General features: G+C 43.5%; 1 protein-coding gene across 2 annotated transcripts in view; it reads right to left on the bottom strand.

Annotated features, from left to right (window-relative positions):
• Nucleotides 1-18,889, bottom strand: part of PRR16 (proline rich 16) — a 152,100-nt gene that overhangs the window by 45,816 nt on the left and 87,395 nt on the right. For both annotated transcript variants that reach the window (XM_066616058.1, XM_066616059.1), the window contains exon 2: nt 5,668-6,565. In XM_066616058.1, the coding sequence (XP_066472155.1) occupies nt 5,807-6,565 (759 nt within the window). In that variant the 3' untranslated portion in view covers nt 5,668-5,806. The remainder of the gene's footprint in view (nt 1-5,667; nt 6,566-18,889) is intronic.

The raw sequence follows: 18,889 nt of genomic DNA, 5'->3' as shown, positions 1-18,889 counted from the left end.
GCCATTGTGTGCATCTCAAAGCAGCCTAACCTTCAGAAGACATATAAGCTTCTTAATACTTCTCTAGAGAGCTTGTAAATACCAAATCTAATTCAAAAGCACAGTAAAAGTGTTGTTACAATTTTTATTGTACACTTATATGGCTGTGACATGGTAGCATCTATGTTACATACAATTATGAATCCTAAGACTCCCAATTAATTTATGGGAGTCTTAAATTATCTTTTTAAATTGCTTTTATTGTGTACTTATGCGTTTGCTGCCTTAGGGCCCGATCCTATAATCCACACCACGCCTCCGCAGCGCAGACCACAGTTGCAAACGTGTTTGTGGGGCTGTCGGGCTCCCGCTGGAGGTGGCTCAGCTCTGGCTGGTGCTGAGCCACTGCCCGGCGGGTGCCCGTGTTCCGCAGCTTGGCGGTGCTTGCGACCGCCGGGCTGCAGAACGGCAAATGGGGCGGGGAAGGGGCATTCCGGGGAGAGGAGAGGCCAGCGTGACGCGGGGAGGGGGCGGGGAGGCCGGCGTGAGGTGGGGAGTGGGGTGTGCCAGAGGCATGCCTGGGGGTGGGCGGGAGGAGGACCTGCGGAGCTCTGCTCTGCAGGATCCTCGGCGCTTGTGGAGGCTGCATGTCGTACACGAGTGCCTTTAATTTAGCGGCGCCCTTTGGGAGGCAGCCCCATTGTGGGGCTGCCTCCCTTACCTGGGGGAAGGGGACGAACGTCCCGTATTCCCTAGGTGCCTCCTGCGGTAGCGCGGGAGGCGCTGGATTCGACGGCAGCCCTCGTGGTGCCACCGAGCAGGGGCGCACAGGGCAGCTCAGGATTGGGCTGCCCATATATTTATTATGTTGTGTACTTTTAGCAACCACCATCTATGTGTTCTTAGAATACCACCATCTATCGCTCCTTAGAAAGCTACACTGGCTTTTTAAATTATGTTTAAGATTTTAAATGTTTAATTACTTGAATTTTATTCTGTATTTTATGTATTTATCAAGTACTACAAGCCACCCTGAGCTTTTGAAAAGGTGAGGTATAAATGATTTAAATAAATGTATATATAATGAGTGTAGGCCACAATCCATGAATGGCAAAATGTACAGAAACATAGCACCAATGATAATATATTGGCAACCTTCAGTCTCGAAAGACTATGGTATCGCGCTCTGAAAGGTGGTTCTGGCACAGCGTCTAGTGTGGCTGAAAAGGCCAATCCGGGAGTGACAATCCCTTCCACACTGGGAGCAAGTGCAATCTGTCCCTGGTCTGTCTCCCTGGCTATGGGTCTTCCTTCAATGATAATATGTTCTAAATTATATGGTCAACCTAGTTTCACCATCCCGTTGCAGTAGCAGATGAAGGGAGTGGCTGGGGGCAGGCCCAAGGTGCCAGGTCACAGGGGGTGTCGATGAAATTGGTGGCATGCAGGGGGGAGACTGGGGAGACACCTCCACACACAATGCTTGGGTGTTTCCCAGGTTTGTCATAGGGGGGCGCACAGTGCTCATTATTAGTTATATCACTGTTACATGTGAACAGAACATAAGGTCGACTCCTAAATTAAGGCAAATATGCCTGAGGATACAGGAGTTTAGGATACAACCTTTATGCTTTTAACTTTGTTGTTACTTATATAGGGATAGTTTTGGATATAAAGCAAATGGCAACGGCGAATTCATTGTGAATTATTGGAATGATTTAGTGACAGGGTCCAATCATTATGCAGCCTGACTGCCCCAGGGTAGGAGCAGCAGCAGCCAGAAGTCTCAGAAGTCCCCTTACCTATGTTGTGCCCCCATAGCCCCTATGGGTCTACTCAGATCTGTATCAGTGAAATTGCTAGCGCAGATTCAAGTAGCCTGTGTCATGTTTTCAGGCATGGGAAGGGGGATAGGATCTGCTGGCAGCCGCCAATGCCATTCCTGCCCCCCTTGTGGGCCTCAACCACCCTGTGGGCCATCATACCCCTGCCCAGAAATGCAGGCAGGACACTTACCACTGGGCGCATGCACAGCTCCTGCTGCTGGTGCAGAGGCCCAGTGTCGAATGGTGCAAGACTCCCTGCTGGCACCTCTCCCCTCCTGACCACTTCAATGTGCTTCATGGCACATTTCTGACAGCAGGTGCCCAGGCAGGCAGTGCAGCCTGGGCAGTGGATTGGGCAGCCTAGCACACTCAAGTTCTATTCATTTCAAAGGAAGAGATATACAGGTACTTGATCTTTCCCATAGAAATCAATGGAATTTAAAAGTGTTTAAATTTGGCTGAATCGTATAAAATGTATCTTTCAGATCTGACCTTGTCAAATGTTTAATATGATGGCTCACAGGAACTGCAGCAGAAAGGAGGAGATGGGAATACCCTGTTCCATGAGTTGAGTTCTGCTCATGGAAGTTCATTTCAGGGCAATGAAATTATTTGTAACTTTCTTTTCTTTTTAAGGGCGTAGAAACACTATTCCCAGATAACTAACTTGCAGGTGAAACCTTTTGCATAATTTCTACTGGAGCTAAAATTGCATATAACCATTTCCTATTGCAAGCACAATCAAAATTTAAAAAGCTTACTATGGGAACACTTCACTGAGTTCCACATAAGCTCTATACTATAAAATATTGACTCTGCAACATGTGTAAGCACCAGGAAGATTTCCCCCAATAACCAATTCACCCAAATATGAAGAGGACAGACATTTTTTGAATGCTGATATTTGTTTTTGGGCCAGGCTCTCTCATCTTCAAAGTTCTTATCAAGTGTTTCAACACCTGAACCTGGCAAAAACCCTGCTGTGAAGAACAGGAAAAATAAGCTAGAAATTAAAGACTTTACCAATGACCTGTCATTATGAAATACATAATACAGTCAAGCGTCGCTTAACAACAGGAATAGGGACCTGTCCTGTCTGTCCCTCCCCCGTTGTCAAGCAAGGCCTGACGCAATGCGAAGCCTCCACAGGCGAGGGGATGCTCTGGTTCCCTCACCTCCAGAGGCTCGTCTGAGCTTCCCAGAGGCAGCGTGCGTCTACTTGCTGCTTCTGCAAAGCTCAGACTGCCAGAATCACACGAGAGACACGACTTCTGGTTTCACGGAGGAAACCGGAAATCACGTCTCTTGCGTGATTGGGGCAGTCAGAGCCTTGCAGAGGCAGCGAGCATATGTGCGCTGCCTCTGGGAAGCTCTGGTGGGAGCTCCCCTTGCCATTGGAGACTTGGGGCACATGCCCCGCGACGACCACATGACCAGTGGTGGTAGTTGCATATGCGATCCAGCATTGGCCGGAATGTCGCTAAGGGGCACATATCTGTATTTGGTCCTTTTATGTCAATATGTAATTCTATCATATATTTTATTTCTAGGGAAATATTGTAGTTTTCACCAGTTGCTCTTTGAGGCCTTAAAATAAATGATCTTGAGGAACAGCTGGGTTGTCAAACAGCAGCCTCCGCATTTTTGAGAATTCGTGTTGAGAATAAGGCGCCGCTTATTCTCAACACGAATTATAATACACGCTTATTTCGTGTTGAGAAAACAATAACTTGCTACAGCTACAATATTTCAGAACATGCCTTTGCTGTTGCTATACATTCTATTCATTTCTGTTCTTCTCTACATCCAAAATCTTTGCAGTATCGTATCATTCTGTATAATCCCATAACCAGATATGTCAAAGTGTGTGTTGCAATCCTCAGAAGGGTCATAGAAGGAAGTCCAAGAATTAGAGGAGGGCTTTGGGAGGAACAGAAACACTGCTGGAGTGCCCTGAACCAGATCAGGCTCCCTATGTTGAGGTGTAAGAAGCAAAAGTGAGTTGCAGCAGTGGTAAGAGAGTCTTTGTACACCTTGTGAGGATGCACTGTTCTGCAGCACAAGGCTTAGCTCAGAGTTGTCCATTTTGCACTTAATAGGGAGGGCTTTTCCTCCTCTGGACCTGTATGAGAACAGGTATAGGAACACTATGTCTGCAAAGCAACTCCCCTCCTCTCCATCACCTCCCTTCCCTTTTACCCTTCTAGCAACACATCATGATTTCAGTGCACCCACTCTCAAATATGGCATTTCTGAAGGAGTGCAGAAGGGCTGATCTTTTCATCTGGGGGCTAGACAGAGAAAGTTAAGCTTTGGGTGGGAACTGCAGGAAAGGTAAGTGTGAGTTTTATTTAACAACTACCAGCCTACCTAATCCTAATTAAATCAATAGCTGTAATGGGGGGGGGTTTGCATAAATGTATACAGGTGGAACCTTTTAATGCAGGGGATTTTCTTTCCCTGAAACTTCCGCAATTGGGAAAATCTGTGTTGTGCCAAATCAACCAGAAACATGTGATTTTACATAAATTGCATGGAGTTATGCAAATTGCGTACAGTTAAGCAAACAGTGCTACAGCCTGACACTTGGGGATGAAAGAAAAGTAAAGCAGCGGTTCCCAATTGCCTCCCCCCTCACCACGTCCCCGCTCCCGTACTCAGCCCTCCCTGTTGTTAGCTGTCCCTGTTTGTTTCGCAGGCGGGATGCTGAGCTTTTAAGAAGCTAGTCCTTTGCATTCTACTTAGAAGTAAGTCCCATTGTAGTCAATGGTGCTTACTCCCAGAAAAGTGTGGAGGATTGCAGCCTCAGAGATGAAGCCTCTGCGTGTCTACTCAGAAGTCCATTCTAGTCAATGGGGCTTACTCCCAGGAAAATGTGGAGAGGAATGTAGCCTAAATCTAATGCTTGGGATTGCTCAGAAGACTTGCTTGCTGGGCTGTTTTGCTTGTGTAGGCTGGAGCACAGAGAGCTTGCAGCATCTCGGTCTGAAGGAGCGGGGAATTCGGCAGAGGATGCCTAGTTTTCCTTCTCATTTTTGAGAAAGGCAAATCAAACAAGCTGGAGGAAAACGCTCTGTGGGTTTATTAAAGCAATCCCCCTCTGTTACTACTGAGTGAGAGTAAGACAGACAGACAGCTCCTCTTTGCTGCACCCATTCTGGCTGCAGAGGTTTTTCTCTTGGCTTCCCCTCTCCCCACAAGATTCTCATGGATTCTTGCAGTCTTCTGTGCTTGCCTCTTTGATGGCTCAGGGGCTCCAAGGAGTCTTCCTGTGCAAGGTGCACAATCTTCCAGAGCCTCTTTCATGGCTCCAGGGCTACTTCTGTGCCTGCACAAGGCACAGCTTTTTTACAATGTTTTGGGCTGCCTAGAAACAGAGGGAGACATTAGTGCGGGGCAAAGGCGGCAAAGGTGTGTGCGAATTGAATCCCCCCATTCACACTGAGATACATCCACAGATTAAAAAAACCATGTATACATATATACATGCACCTGTATATTTGGGGGGGGGGCTGCAGTAACAAAGTTTGCGAATCCCTGATATTACCTCTCTAAAAATGTATTTTGAAAGTATAACATATTATAAAGCCTATCCTGCAGTACACATTATTTCTAACAAAATTACACTTCATCATTGCTACAGCACATAGAAGGCTTCCCAAATGAAATTTTAACATCATTTTAAGCTATAAAGGTATCTGCTGTAATCACTGATGGCAGTGATACCTGCAGCATGGATTATTGCACAATTATTATTGTTACTGTTATACAATTATTATTATAATAATTATTGTTGTTATTCTACAAAAGTGAAAATTGGTTTGTGCATTCAACATCATTAAACAGTCTTGTTCCTACTTACCATGTCATTCTTTTATGCCACTTTGTAGAAGAAAGGGTGTAATATATTTGGGCTTTTATTGCTTGAGTAGAAAGTGCTCATTACCTTTTTTACGTTTATACATAAGAAAAAACAAAACAGTTTTTCCAAGTGGGATACATCACACTGTTGTAGTGGTTGACTTCCTCAAGATGGTTTTCTGGGGTTTTGGTGCAGTTTGTGGAGGCACAGTTGCAGGTCTGAGAGGTGGAAAGCTACTACTGGGGCTTATTCCCACCCCTCCATTTTCTAGTGGAAAAGGAGGTAGTGGAGGAGGTGGTGGTGGCAAGGGAGGACATTGGTGAGGAAGCTTTCCCGGCAATTGCACTGGTTCGCTGTGCAAGTGAACCTCCCTGTTTTTGATATTATACCGAACGTCACAGTCGGCACAATAGCCATGGTACTGCACCTTTTCATTAAATCGTACCCGTTCCCGTGTTCCAGGCTGTGGACACCTGTCTTTTTCAGATCTGTGTATCAGAGGCTGCATTGGAACTTTGTCCAAGTTACTGTTAGGTATACAACATATATCCCCATTTGGAATTTTATTTGGTCCTCCTGGTAAACCTCCATTTCTCAGTAGAGTTCCATTAGTCTTTACGGGGTTGGCAGGGGTAACTGGTCTGTGAGGATCTTCACACTTCACAGGAGTCAGCCGCGGAGGTGGTGGTGGTGGATTGGGCTTCCTTAGTACTGTCAGAATGGCAGACGGATGAGCTGGGGGTTTAATGAGCTGTGCATGGGCTCGCACCTTGACTTTTTCCAAACTGGATGCCGTTGTGCTACTTGAGCTGCTGTTCAATGTGTCAGTTTTAGAACTGTCAGTCATCTCATCCTCTAGCTGGAGGTCCGAAGTCAGTGTATCAATCTGACTGACCACCTGCATGAAAACGAAACGAAAATTGTGATACAGATTGGTAACAATGGGAGGAAGAAAGGGAGCCAACCGACAAGGACCTTTGCTAATACGCATATTTCTTTTTAACATTTAGTTCCGCATACTAAATTTCCTTTATTCTGTCCCCTAAATCTGTGCATATCCTTTTCTTTCTATATTCCACAGGAACAAAATTTTAAACTTCTCAGTAACAAATTCTGAGTCTATCTTTCCAGGTTTACAGTCACAGTGAAATTGTAAGCTAAATGATTTTTTTCTCTTGGCTTGGATAGAATGATTTTTGAAAGCAGGTTTATTGCAGAAGATCTTTTAAGAGATGGCACTAAAAAATATAAAAATGAAAATGTATGTATTTATTTTAAAACATTTGTATCTTCTCTTTTTAAGCAAAAGGCACTGAAGGTAGCTTAAATATTAAACCCACAATAAATGGCAATGAAATATAATACTACAAAAACAGTAACAGAAAAAGCAGCAAAGAACCCAACAAATACAATCCAAATGAAAACAGAGAGAGAAATCAAAAGGGCTTAAGACTGAAAGCGCAGAGGGAAACCAAAAGGGCTAACTGGAACGGTGACACTGACGATGCACTATGCAGCTCAAAAGGGAGGGAGTTTTAAGAGGAGATGAGCAAACCATGAATGTATAAATGATAATCTGAACTGGACAATGGAGTACAAGACAAATTTTATATACAAAGCAATATAAACCTAAATAGGAAAAAAAGGTTAACCACTTAAATCAACTGGCAAGCAATATTCAAATATCGTTCTCTTAAGAAGCATGGCAATGAAGCTATGTAATTTCCAAAAGAATCCAATGTAGAACTGCTTTACAGGAGGGAAAAAAACTGAGCAGTTCCAAAGTATTACTTATGTCCAGATGGTTCACAATATTAAAAAAAAAAAAATCTTGTAGAATGCATAGGCATAAATTTACCATAGCACAGATTCCAAAAGCACACTATTTGAAATGGACAGAAAATACTATCTTCCTAACATTACACTGGCATTTAAAATCGGAAAACCACTTCAGTCTTTTAGGAAGCAAGTATCTGGGCTTGCCAAAATAACATGGAAGTTACCTTTAGTGCACATATCGATATGCAAAATGTTTAGGGTATGACATTTGGGAAAAACAACCTACACATTATGCAGGGCAAGCTGATTATGTAGAACAAGTGTTACCAGACATGCTTTAGAACTTGTGTAATAACATGCGCACATGGGGGAATAAACACATGCGCAAGGACTGTAACCAAAGGTTAATGGTACATTTCAACAGAGCTTGGCATTTTCCAAGGATGAGAGAGACGGGGTTATGGGTAAAAGAAGCAGTATTTATTGAGGGAGTAAATGTAAAATGAGAGGGAAATAGAATGTAAATGCAATAAAAGAGTTCACACACACACACAATACAGCTACAACTAAAGCGGTATTTGTTGTTTGGGTGAATGCTGGAAGAGCAATGGCATATGAACTAGATTGCTATACAACAACAGTGTGTGTGTGGATGGGTATATGTTAATCCCTACAAGTAGGGGAAGCAGTCACATGTTTAGTTTCTAATTTAAATACTTGTAGATTGCTCTCTCCTATTTTGATGAAACTTCTCATCAGCTTCTTCATTAGCTTTTCCATCTCTCTACCTAAGGGGCCATGATTAGTTGCGTCTCTTGCTTTATTTTGCAGCACAAATGCTTTGTGTAACTCAACTCTGCTGTGACCGGGCTCATCTTTTCCCGCATCTCTGCTAAACAAAGAAATGGATCAGAGAAAAACCTAACTTCCTATAGGGCAGGTATGAAACATGAAGAAACAAGTAGACGAGTATTGGCAAGGGGAAAGGAGAGTTTGTACTAGTGAAAAATAAACTACATATGCAGAAGTAAAATACATAATCTACAGATGGGAACATACACTTTTAGGAAGTGGATAAAGACTGTTAAAGAGCCAGAGAAGTAAACACTAAGTTGTGTCATCAATATGAGCGATACATAGGCGGGGGTGGGGCGGCAGAGAGAAGTGAAGCAAGGGAGTCAAGAATAACTTCCTAGGGAGAAGTTCATAAGGAGGATGTTCAATGGGCCCATTTTTAAGTCCCTTTTAAGGTAAATTTTTGTTATGAGAGAAAATAATTCTTTTGAACCTTTAATCCAGTGTTATGGGACTTACTCCCGGGTAAGTGTGGAAAGGATTGCAGCCTTTGGGATGTTTGGGGAATTTTTAAAAACAGATCAGCAACTGTTAGGGGTTTGGGGAGGGGGTTCTTTATTTTAAATAATTTAAAATTATTGTTAAACTTTTAATTTACTTGATTGATTGATTTGATTTTGTCATACAGGGGCTATTTAAAATTTTCCTGCTTGATGTCACTTCCAGGTTAATGACATCATTTCCATGACCTCACTTCCAGGTTAATGACTCACTCTCAATGAGTCCTAACAGATTGTCATTCTAAAATTGGGTCTCGGTGCTAAAATGTTTGAGAACTACTGCTTTAGACTAATCCAAGCTTTTGAATCTACATGCCTCTTGATGGCTTTTTGTTTATCTTGGGCCTTACTAGGATATTCCATTGTGAGCTGAGAAAGGTAATTGCTTTAGGAAACTCGGGAAAATTAGCAGGATCTCCCCTCCAAGGTAACAATGGAGTTGAGAATACTGTTTGTCAGTGGAGCAGTCCAGAATTCTTCCATCACACTCATGTGCAATATGTAAATTGGATCTCATACCTGGACTAGAATACCCTATTTATTTTTATTCTACCTTCCTTCAAAGAGTGCAGGGTTGCATAAATTGTTTGCTGGTAGGCTGGACTGAGACTGTGTGACTAGCTTAGGATGACCCAATATGAACCATGGTTGAGGGTGGATTTGAACCTGGGTTTTTCTGGTCATAGTCCAACAACCTAGCCATTATATCATGCTGGTTCTGAGAACTGTCATCTTTGCCCCATGGGTTGATGACTCCTCTGTGCTCTTTCACATCAGTTGGTTCAAGATTCCAAGAAACAGCATCCACACACTTTTGCTAAATTTAAAAACAAGGAACCAGAGGTGGGGTTAGAGAACGTTCCAAGTAAATCTGAGAAAGCTGACATTTCTATCAAAACAGTTTTAAGAAATTATTCGTTTGCTGTTGCCCATCTCTTTAGATAAAAAATAAGTTTTCTAACTTTTTTTTTTTAAAGATTAAACACTAGGGTACTGTTTTGAATAAAATGAAAGGGAAACATTTAAAAGTGTCACTAGACATTATTATTGAGAATTAAAGATAAGTGTCCCCCATTCTGTGTCATTTTCTCATGGGTTGTACATGTCCTACTTTACACTCTGTGTATTTTCCAATTAAACTTGGAAAATTTTTACAATTAAGTTTGTCTCTGGTGCATCCATGATTTGCCACACTCAATATGTACTGCCATCATGCAATAACATCCACATTCCTTTTTGCATAGCATTTTAAACAAAACGCTTATGCACTCATGTCCATCACTAACTTATCAAACATAAAAAGAGAGATAAAAACTGAAAATAGTGGAAAACTTTAGAAGTGCAGCCATCTGGCCCTAAGCCAGTGGTTTTCAGACTGGGGCATTGCGGTGCCCCAGCCTGAAGGCCCTGGTCTCTTTCCCCTTTCAGGACGGGGGCAGGGGAGGCAGGGAGGAGGCAGCGTCGCGATCCCCAGGATCGCACTGCTCTGGAGGGCTGCAGGGATTGGGATGCACTCACCAGTCCCTGCAGCAGCCTGTCAGGAGTGCGAGGAGCCCTGCGTGAGCGTCTGCAGGGCTCCCCAGCTCATTAGAAGTGAAAGTGGAGCGATTGAGCTCCCCGCTCCCCCTATAGGCTGCTGCAGGGATTGGTGAGTGCATCCCAGTCCCTGCAGCCCTCCTGAGGATCACATCTTCCCCCCACCCCCGCTGTCTCCCTCCCGCCTCCGCAAGGACTTACAGCAGCGCGAACTCTCCAAGAGAGTTTGAAAACCACTGCCCTAAGCCAACAATGAAAAAACTGAATGTAGATGCACAAACTGGTAATTCAGGAACTAGGCAGAAATTCATATGAAGAGCGTTTTGAAGCATCCCTTGCAAAAATAATTTGAAGGGTAACTTATAAAGAATCACACATTTCTTTTTGGTATTAATAACGTATTAGATACATACAGCATGGCAGATCAACTTGATGCATGGGACAGAAGTATGTGGGAAGGACAGCAGAAACAGGGAACAAGTTTTTCTACTCTACACAAGCAGATTCATATTTCCACCATGCCTGCCATCTTAGAACAATTCAAAAAAATACATAAACCATGTCAGAAGTCATCAATGTCATCTTTAAAAACCTTCTGGTACACAGTCTATTAAGGTTTTGTTGTTTCTTTAAAACCACAATGCCCTGAAAAGGGGTGAAGGAAACCAAATTGCTTCATCTACCCTAAACAAGGTAGCCAAATCCAAGCTGGACACCAAATCCCACTCCCTCTCCCTGTCCTGCACTATGCCTGCCACATGGGAGGCAGAGCTATATTTACTTGTATTTAAAGCGTCTTTCACTGCTGCTACAAGACCAAATAGCATACGAGTGCATACAGCAGAAGTTCTTGGATGTTACACATAAACATATGGTCCTGCAGTTGCCAGCTAGTGGCCGGAAAAAGGTGGGGTGATTTATTCAAGTTAGTCAAAACTGAGCTGTTCGCTCTTCTTGTGTGTTTCTAACTATTGCTCTAATATGGATGCCAAGCTCAGGGTAAAATTAAAGAGTCTGTGAAAGTATCCAGGCACACAAGCTTTCTTGAGGTCTGCAAGTTAGCAGCATTTATCTATATTAAAGTCACCCACACTGAAGGTATTAGACCTAAAGTGCATCAGGGCAAAGGATTACAACTTGGCTGGTGCCCGAATAAATGTACCTGCGGTTACCCTTAGTGGCCTGAGAAAGGTGGGGTAATTTGTTTAAATTGGTTAAGACTAAGCCTATTTATGTACATCTGGAAGTTGCTGCACAATGGGTGCCAGGCTCAGGCCTTCGTGAACAAAGAGCAGAACAGACCACTGTTCTTGCTGTATTAACCCTGAATGCCAACTACAGACTCAAAGCAGCCTGGCTCACCAATATCTTCCCTGAACCTTCTCAAAACACCTCTGACAACTCTCCTATGGCAGCTTCACAGGGCCCAAAAAAATTCTGCCGTGCATGTCCAGTAGAGGCCATACACCCAGCTTAATATTACACATGCATCCTTGATTTAAAATCAGCTCCTTATTGCTTACATTTTTCACTTCTCCCCCATTCCAGCCTAGAAAGGTCCATTAATATTTTGGACTGCGAGCATCAGCGCAGACAGACCAACAGTGAAAACATACTATGGGCGCAATCCTAACCCCTTATGTCAGTGCTTTCCAGCACTGACATAAGGGCAATGCAGCTCTGAGGTAAGGGAACAAACATTCCCTTACTTTGAGGAGGCCTCCGTGAGTGACACTCAACTGCAGGATTGCAGCACATGTCCCATGGGCACCGCTATGCCAGTGCTGGAAAACATTGACATAAGGGGTTAGGATTGCGCCCTATGTCAACTGAAAGTCAGTGATAACTGTGGTCATAACTGATGGGCTGGCTAATGTGAACAGCCTACCATATGCAAGATGAAACTCACTTTTTCCAGAGAAATCACACAGGTAGGAAAAAACGCAAAATTAACATATAAAGCTACCACTTGTTTAGTTAAATGCTGTAACCATGAGCTCAGTGCTGTCTACCATGCCTAGCAGCAGCCCTTCTGAGTTTCTGCTGTGGTCTTCCCTATGCTATCTAAGAATTTCAGGGAATGACTCTGGGACCAGGTGCATGCAGAGCTGTTGCTCCACCACTGAACCACAGTTTCAACCCTCATTACAGTGCATGGAAATATTCCCAGCAGCCACTGCTGGCCAAAAAAGGGCTTAAAGCCAACAACAGAAGGCTCAAATTTGCAAACAGGCAGCTTCATGCAGACCAAGTCCCAATGACTGGGAACGAAAGGGGGAAACAAATTAAAACGTGAATGAACGGGGAGATGGAGCAAATCTACAACAAACTCCCCAAACCATAGCACCACACAACTGCTAATGTGCAGAGTCTATAAGAGGAAGAAGCAGGCCTAGAACCCTACCGACTAATTCAAAAAGCTATCTTCTCATAGCTGCAACAGTAATAATGTGAACATTCCCCCCCCCCCATGTTCATGGGCAAATCAGCTTGCACCCCAAATCTTATCCTTTGCAAAATGGAAACATATGTACTATCTATATATAGATTTATAACTCCTTCACATTAAAAGAAAATTAAGGAGCAGATGCTCAACAGACAGCACAAGCTTTGCTGCTTTAAAGGCTGCTCCTGAGCATCTAATGCTGAATGAAAAATGCAGATTAAATGCCTCACATACCAAAACTGTGATTCATATCCAAATAACTTGAGTTAAACAGAGAAAACAAAGACACAGAGAACTATTCACTTATCCATACTAAACACATTAAATAGGAAACAAACCGCAATGAAATTAATGCACCCCAAATCAAAATATATACAACAGTAATACAGTATTGCACGATATATCCACAATGATATGTCACATAGGACTCACATAGGTTATGTACGGTAGCTTTAACAGCCAGGCTGGAAGAGGAGCTGCAGGCCTAATTGTTTTATAGTTCTGCTGCAGAGGCCTTGGTGTGTGGTTGGGTCTGCTCCCTGCTTGAGCTAAAACTGCATGACACCACTTAGCAATCAAGAATACAATAGCACCGAGTCACCAGCCTGGGGAGAGGAGAGACTAAGGCAGGGCTTTTAAAACTGGAGCGTGTGGGCCCTGGTCTGTTTCCCCTTAAGGGGCAGGGGCAGACTGGAGGCAGGGAGGAGGCAGTGGCGCAATCACCAGGATCACATCGCTCAGGGGGACTGCAGGGGCTTGGGTCCACTTACCTGAGCCTTCTGCCGCTTCCCAAGGGTGCGGGGAGCCCTGCGTGACCTTCTGCAGGGCTCCCCACAGCTTTGAAAGCGAAAGCGGAGTGATCGCACCCCGCCTCTGTTAAAACTCTCCCTGAGAATTTGAAAACCGCTGGACTAAGACCAAAAAAAAAAAAAAACACCACTGAGCATGTCTATTTTTTTTAATTTCAGTCTATATTTTCAAAGGAGGCAGTGATTTACAATGACATAGAAGCATTCTGAGTGTACTCTTCTTGTGATGTGTAAATTTTACAAAGACTGAAACAATACGACTTTCACGACATATTTACAGTGCTACCATTTTCCTGTATTCCTCCTGCCTAATGCATACAGATAAACATCATCATTATAGTTGAGTTAGAAAGATACAGTAGTTACTGGTGTTCTAGCTTTTCTGACCTATGACTTTTCTGGAAGGGGGAAAATGGACTTCATTTTCACAATACTATGACTGATACAACAAATATTAAATACTCATAATAATTTTTTGTTGTTTTAGCAGCATTTTGACAGGAAGAGATCAATTGTTCCAAGTTTAATGGTTCCACAGCTGCATAGAAAGCAACTAGCATTTATCTATGACCTTTACTATATGAATGTGGTTTCTGAAATGTGTTCTGTAAAATCCCTACCATCCAGTCCCACTTTATAATTCTCACTGGAATGAGATTGCAGTCCTATGCATTTGCTTGGGCGTAAGTCCCACTGAAATGAATGAGGGTCCAATCCTAACCACTGTGCGCCAGCTCACCAGCCCTGTTACAAATGTGCTATAAGGCACGTTTGCAGTCCCTAGCGCCAGTGGAGCACTAACGGAGCACCAGAGCTCTGCTGCTCAGCGGTCGCATGGACTGCCAGGCAGCGGAAAGGTAGGTGGGGAGGAGATGTTCTGGGGCAGGGGAGGCAGAGGGAGGGCAAGGAGGAGGCTGCCAGGGTAGGGAGCAGGGCAGGAGGGAGGTGGGGCCGGTGGAGCTTTATTCCACTGGATCCTGAGCCTCCGTGTCAGGTTGTTCGCCCAACACAGAGGCTCTGAATTCTATGCTGACGCTCAGGTACTCGTAGAATCGAGTAGCACCACTGCAGGGCTATTCACTTTACCCAGGGGAAAAGGGAAAGTTCCCTCTCCCTGAGGAGTGGTGGCGGCTGCCTGGGGCATGCTGGCTGCAACGGCAGCCATTTTCAGCGCCACTGCAACCCTGTCGCTGAGCAGCTCAGGACTGGGCTGTGAAACTTCTGAGTAGGCATACATGAGATTATGTTGTGAGCTTCACAGATTTTCCTCTTTAACAGAAATCCAAAAGGTGATATTATTCTTAAGAAAAATTTAATAAGGAGGATTGCCTACATTAGCTCACGTTGTTTTCACCCAGCTCCATGTGTGTACACATATACAAGCTGGTTACAACCCTTCTGCCACACTCCACTGCCTGTGTAGAAAACAAGAACATAACTAGTCTGTTTAATTAGAGCAGCATGTGGTTAAAAAAAATACTTTGGTTGGAGATTCTGGGGTGTTTTATTTAAATATACTTTTTGTTCAACAAAAAGGAGTCTGACATTGTTAACAAACACAAACCAACAAACCTCATCTCACTATTTTTACAGACCCCATGGCTTTCCTTCCACTTTAAACCTCATGCTCTCTTCTGCCGTTGCTTGGCACACAGAATTCTGCTAAAATGGCTTTTGTGTGTGCCTGCAAGGAAGGAACCAAGCCAAACTTCTGGCAGGCAGAACTTTGCTCCTCCCATTCAGTGAAATCCTTTGCTCATTCTATTTCCTCGAAAACTGCAATCTGAACGGACTCCAAGGAATTTGACATTCATTAGTGCTGCATTCTCCAGGATTCATCTACTGTACTCAGAGATGTAAGAAAAGTGGAAAATTGTGAATCAGTCATTAGGATTCGAGTCACCCAGTGCAGGAGGCCTGTACGTCATGCAGTGGGCAGGGCAACGCCTGTACGTGCCCCATGCAGTGGGCAGGGCAACGCCCCAGGTGGGTGTGGTGATGTACCATTGCCCTGCCCCTCCAGTTTATGGCTGTACGTTTTGTTATAACACAGATATTTCAATGTGGTTTGTTTCATTGCATTCTGCATGAAATTACGCATTGATTGATATATAACATGATGGTCTTATTCCTCCAAACTCTGATTTTAGTGATTTTGAAAACTTGTAGAGTCTCACACACACACACCCTGTGTCAACTTACTAACACCTTATTGCAGCAGTTCTCAAACTTTTAGCACTGGGACCCACTTTTTAGAATGACAATCTGTCCAGGACCCATTGGAAGTGATATCATGGCCAGAAGTGACATCATCAAGCAAATTAAAATAAATTATAAATAATTAAATTAAAATAAAATAATTAAATAAGGGGAAGCCAGCCCTATTCCACCAAGTGAATCTACTCTGAAGTAAGTCCTATTGTGGTCAATGGGGCTTACTCTCAGGAAAGTGTGGGTAGGATTGCAGCCTTTGAGCCCAATCCTATGCATGTCTCCTCTGAAGTAAGTCCCATAGTGGTCAATGGGGCTTACTCTGTAGCCTGCCTGCAATAACAACCCCCCAAAAGAATCCGTGAGATTTCCAGCCACCCCAGTGCCCAGTTTAAAGTTCTTTTATTTCAGGCATATCATGATAAAGACCCACCTGCCTTTGCAAGTGCAAAATAGAAAACTTTCCCCTTACCAGTTCAAGGCACTTTTTTGTCCTTTTTTAGTGGGCGGGGGAGGGCTGCCTCTGGACATTTGTTGCACTCCAGCTCCATAGGATTGGGACCATTCTGGTGTCCTCACATTCCCCCCTTTGCCTGGCCTGACCACCAGTCAAGGCATGTCTGCCTACCTGCGAGTAAACGCGATGTGAGGCTGCTTCACTTTCCATAGAGCTCCATAGACTCACAGCTGGGAGGGGGGACCTCCTTCTCCATGTTTTTGGGGGTTGCATTCATTGGATCAGGACCATTCTGACCTCTTTGGAGTTCTCTCAGCCTGCCTCTCAGCCTGCCTTGACTAAGGCAAGTCCACCTACTTGCAAGTAAATGCAGCCATGTGGCTTTGTTTCGGGCTCAGACTCGCAGCTGGGAGGGGGGAGCTTCTCGGGTGTTTTTGGGGGGCTGCATTCACTGGATCGGGACCATTCTGGTGTTGTTGGATTCCTCTCAGCCTGCCCTTTCCGACGGACTATGGCAAGTACGCCTACTCACGAGTAAACACGCGCTACAGCTCACTTTCACTTTCCATACGGCTCCATGTATTTTTTCCTTCCGGTTTTTTGGCCGTAACGTTTGAACGAAAGGAGTGATTTCAATTCTGTTTTTTGCACCGCACTCTGCTGGCCATTCCACATCCAATGGTGTATGGCAAGACGCAGTAGCTCCTAACTCTGCATAGTTAGCAGTCCTCCCCCAGGGCGCAGCACCCCCCGGTACGTCACCCAGTGCGGCGCACACACACACACCCCGCACCCCCTAGCGATGCCAGTGTTGTGAGACACTCTGCTAATGTGGATAGAGTAAAAAATAAAAGCCATATGTGCAACAGCCTATAGGTTATAGAACATGGTAGAGTGGTTGTAAATACCCATGTGTTTCTTATAAGAAAAATGAATGGTACAGGTGGAAGCTGCTTTATGCAAACTCAGATGATTGGGGGCCCAATCCTATCTAATTTTCCCACTTCCAGTTCTGCTGTGCCAATGCTGTATGCAATGCTTCCTGTGTTGGGGAGGCAGTCACAGAAGTATGGGAGCATTTGTTGCCTTACCTTGGGGCTGCATTGTGGCTGCACCAGTGCTGGAAAGTTGCATAGGATTGGGCTCTGGCTCATCTAGCTCAGTATTGTCAGTTCTGAGTAGCAATGACTCACCCATGTTTCAGACAAAATTTTTCTCTTTCCTGCAAGGAGATGAAATCTTACATGCAAAGAATGTGTGCTGCTGCTGAATTTGACCCTTCCCTAAATATTATTCCCCAAGTAGTATGCATGAACTGAATATGACATTTATTTTGAACATGCGGAAAGATCATTCTGAGTTCTTTGGAAGACTATGGTTGGAAAGGGGTTTTTTTGGGGGGGACGGGGACATTCGGTCCCAAATGCACTTCACTCACTTATTCACAGCCTAGGTACAATAAGGGATGGAGAAAGAAAGGAAGGTCGGTCTTGAATTTGGATATTAATATTATTATTATTATTATTATTATTAACAGTATTTATATACCGCTTTTCAACTAAAAGTTCACAAAGCGGTTTACAGAGAAAAATCAAATAACTAAATGGCTCCCTGTCCCAAAAGGGCTCACAATCTAAACAGATGCCAAGGAATACCAGCAGACAGCCACTAGAACAGACAGTGCTGGGGTGAGGTGGGCCAGTTACTCTCCCCCTGCTATAAAAAGGAGCACCCACTTGAAAAAGTGCCTCTTACCCAATTACCTAATACACTTGAATTGCATTCTGAACTAGATCAGATGGCTCTATTTCCCAAAATTGTTGGCATTGATCTATTCTGGTTCTGGAATTAGTTTTATATTTGATAATTCTCCATTCCAGAGTAAAGATACTCCACAGCCATCCACATAAGTCTTTACAAATTCTAAAGTGAAGCTCTTATATCCATGACGTTTGAGATTGGACAGGGGCTCACAAGCTCAGTCTGAACTTGTCTTTGGAACACTGTCTGGAACAAGTACTGACTCTGTTGGATATCTGCCTGATTGTTACTTTCTTGCTTGCCTTTGTTAACTTTTTGCAGAACTTAGAATAAACCTGTGGCCAGATAAATTACCAAAGCAGTACGTGTCAGTCTTCCTTTCAGTTCTGACAAAGCAAATTATGGGTTGAACACTACTATTCCAGTCACAATTATTATATAACAGTTATACTTTAAATTTTAGGGTTGAATAGGTCCTGAAATTCATACATGTTTCTTATACTGTGCAATTGTTGCAGTCGCAATAACAAATATATAGCCCAAAAGATGAAAGAGGGAGAATAAGATGCAAAGGTTACCTAGGCGTGATAAATTGATTTTTAAAGCATACCTTTTTCATACATATATGTGTTTCATTATGTAAGTACTATATAGTATTAAAAATGTCAATGCTAATATGAAAAATGTTTAAGGCATACATTTCATAAGAAAACAAATATAAAACAAAGGGTGATTTAAGTTATCCTGTCGTTTTCAAGGCTTAAAATGATCCATGTTTTATATCTTCTGGAGTGTATTGAATTGGATTGACATTGATCTATAGTCCAATCATTCTGACATTACTTGGAACCACATATAACTCAATTTA

This window comes from Tiliqua scincoides, chromosome 2 (genome assembly GCF_035046505.1).
Source record: "Tiliqua scincoides isolate rTilSci1 chromosome 2, rTilSci1.hap2, whole genome shotgun sequence".
In the NCBI taxonomy this organism is placed as follows: domain Eukaryota; kingdom Metazoa; phylum Chordata; class Lepidosauria; order Squamata; family Scincidae; genus Tiliqua; species Tiliqua scincoides.
The sequence above is the reverse complement of the archived record's forward strand: the minus strand, read 5'-3'. Positions and strand labels throughout refer to the sequence as shown.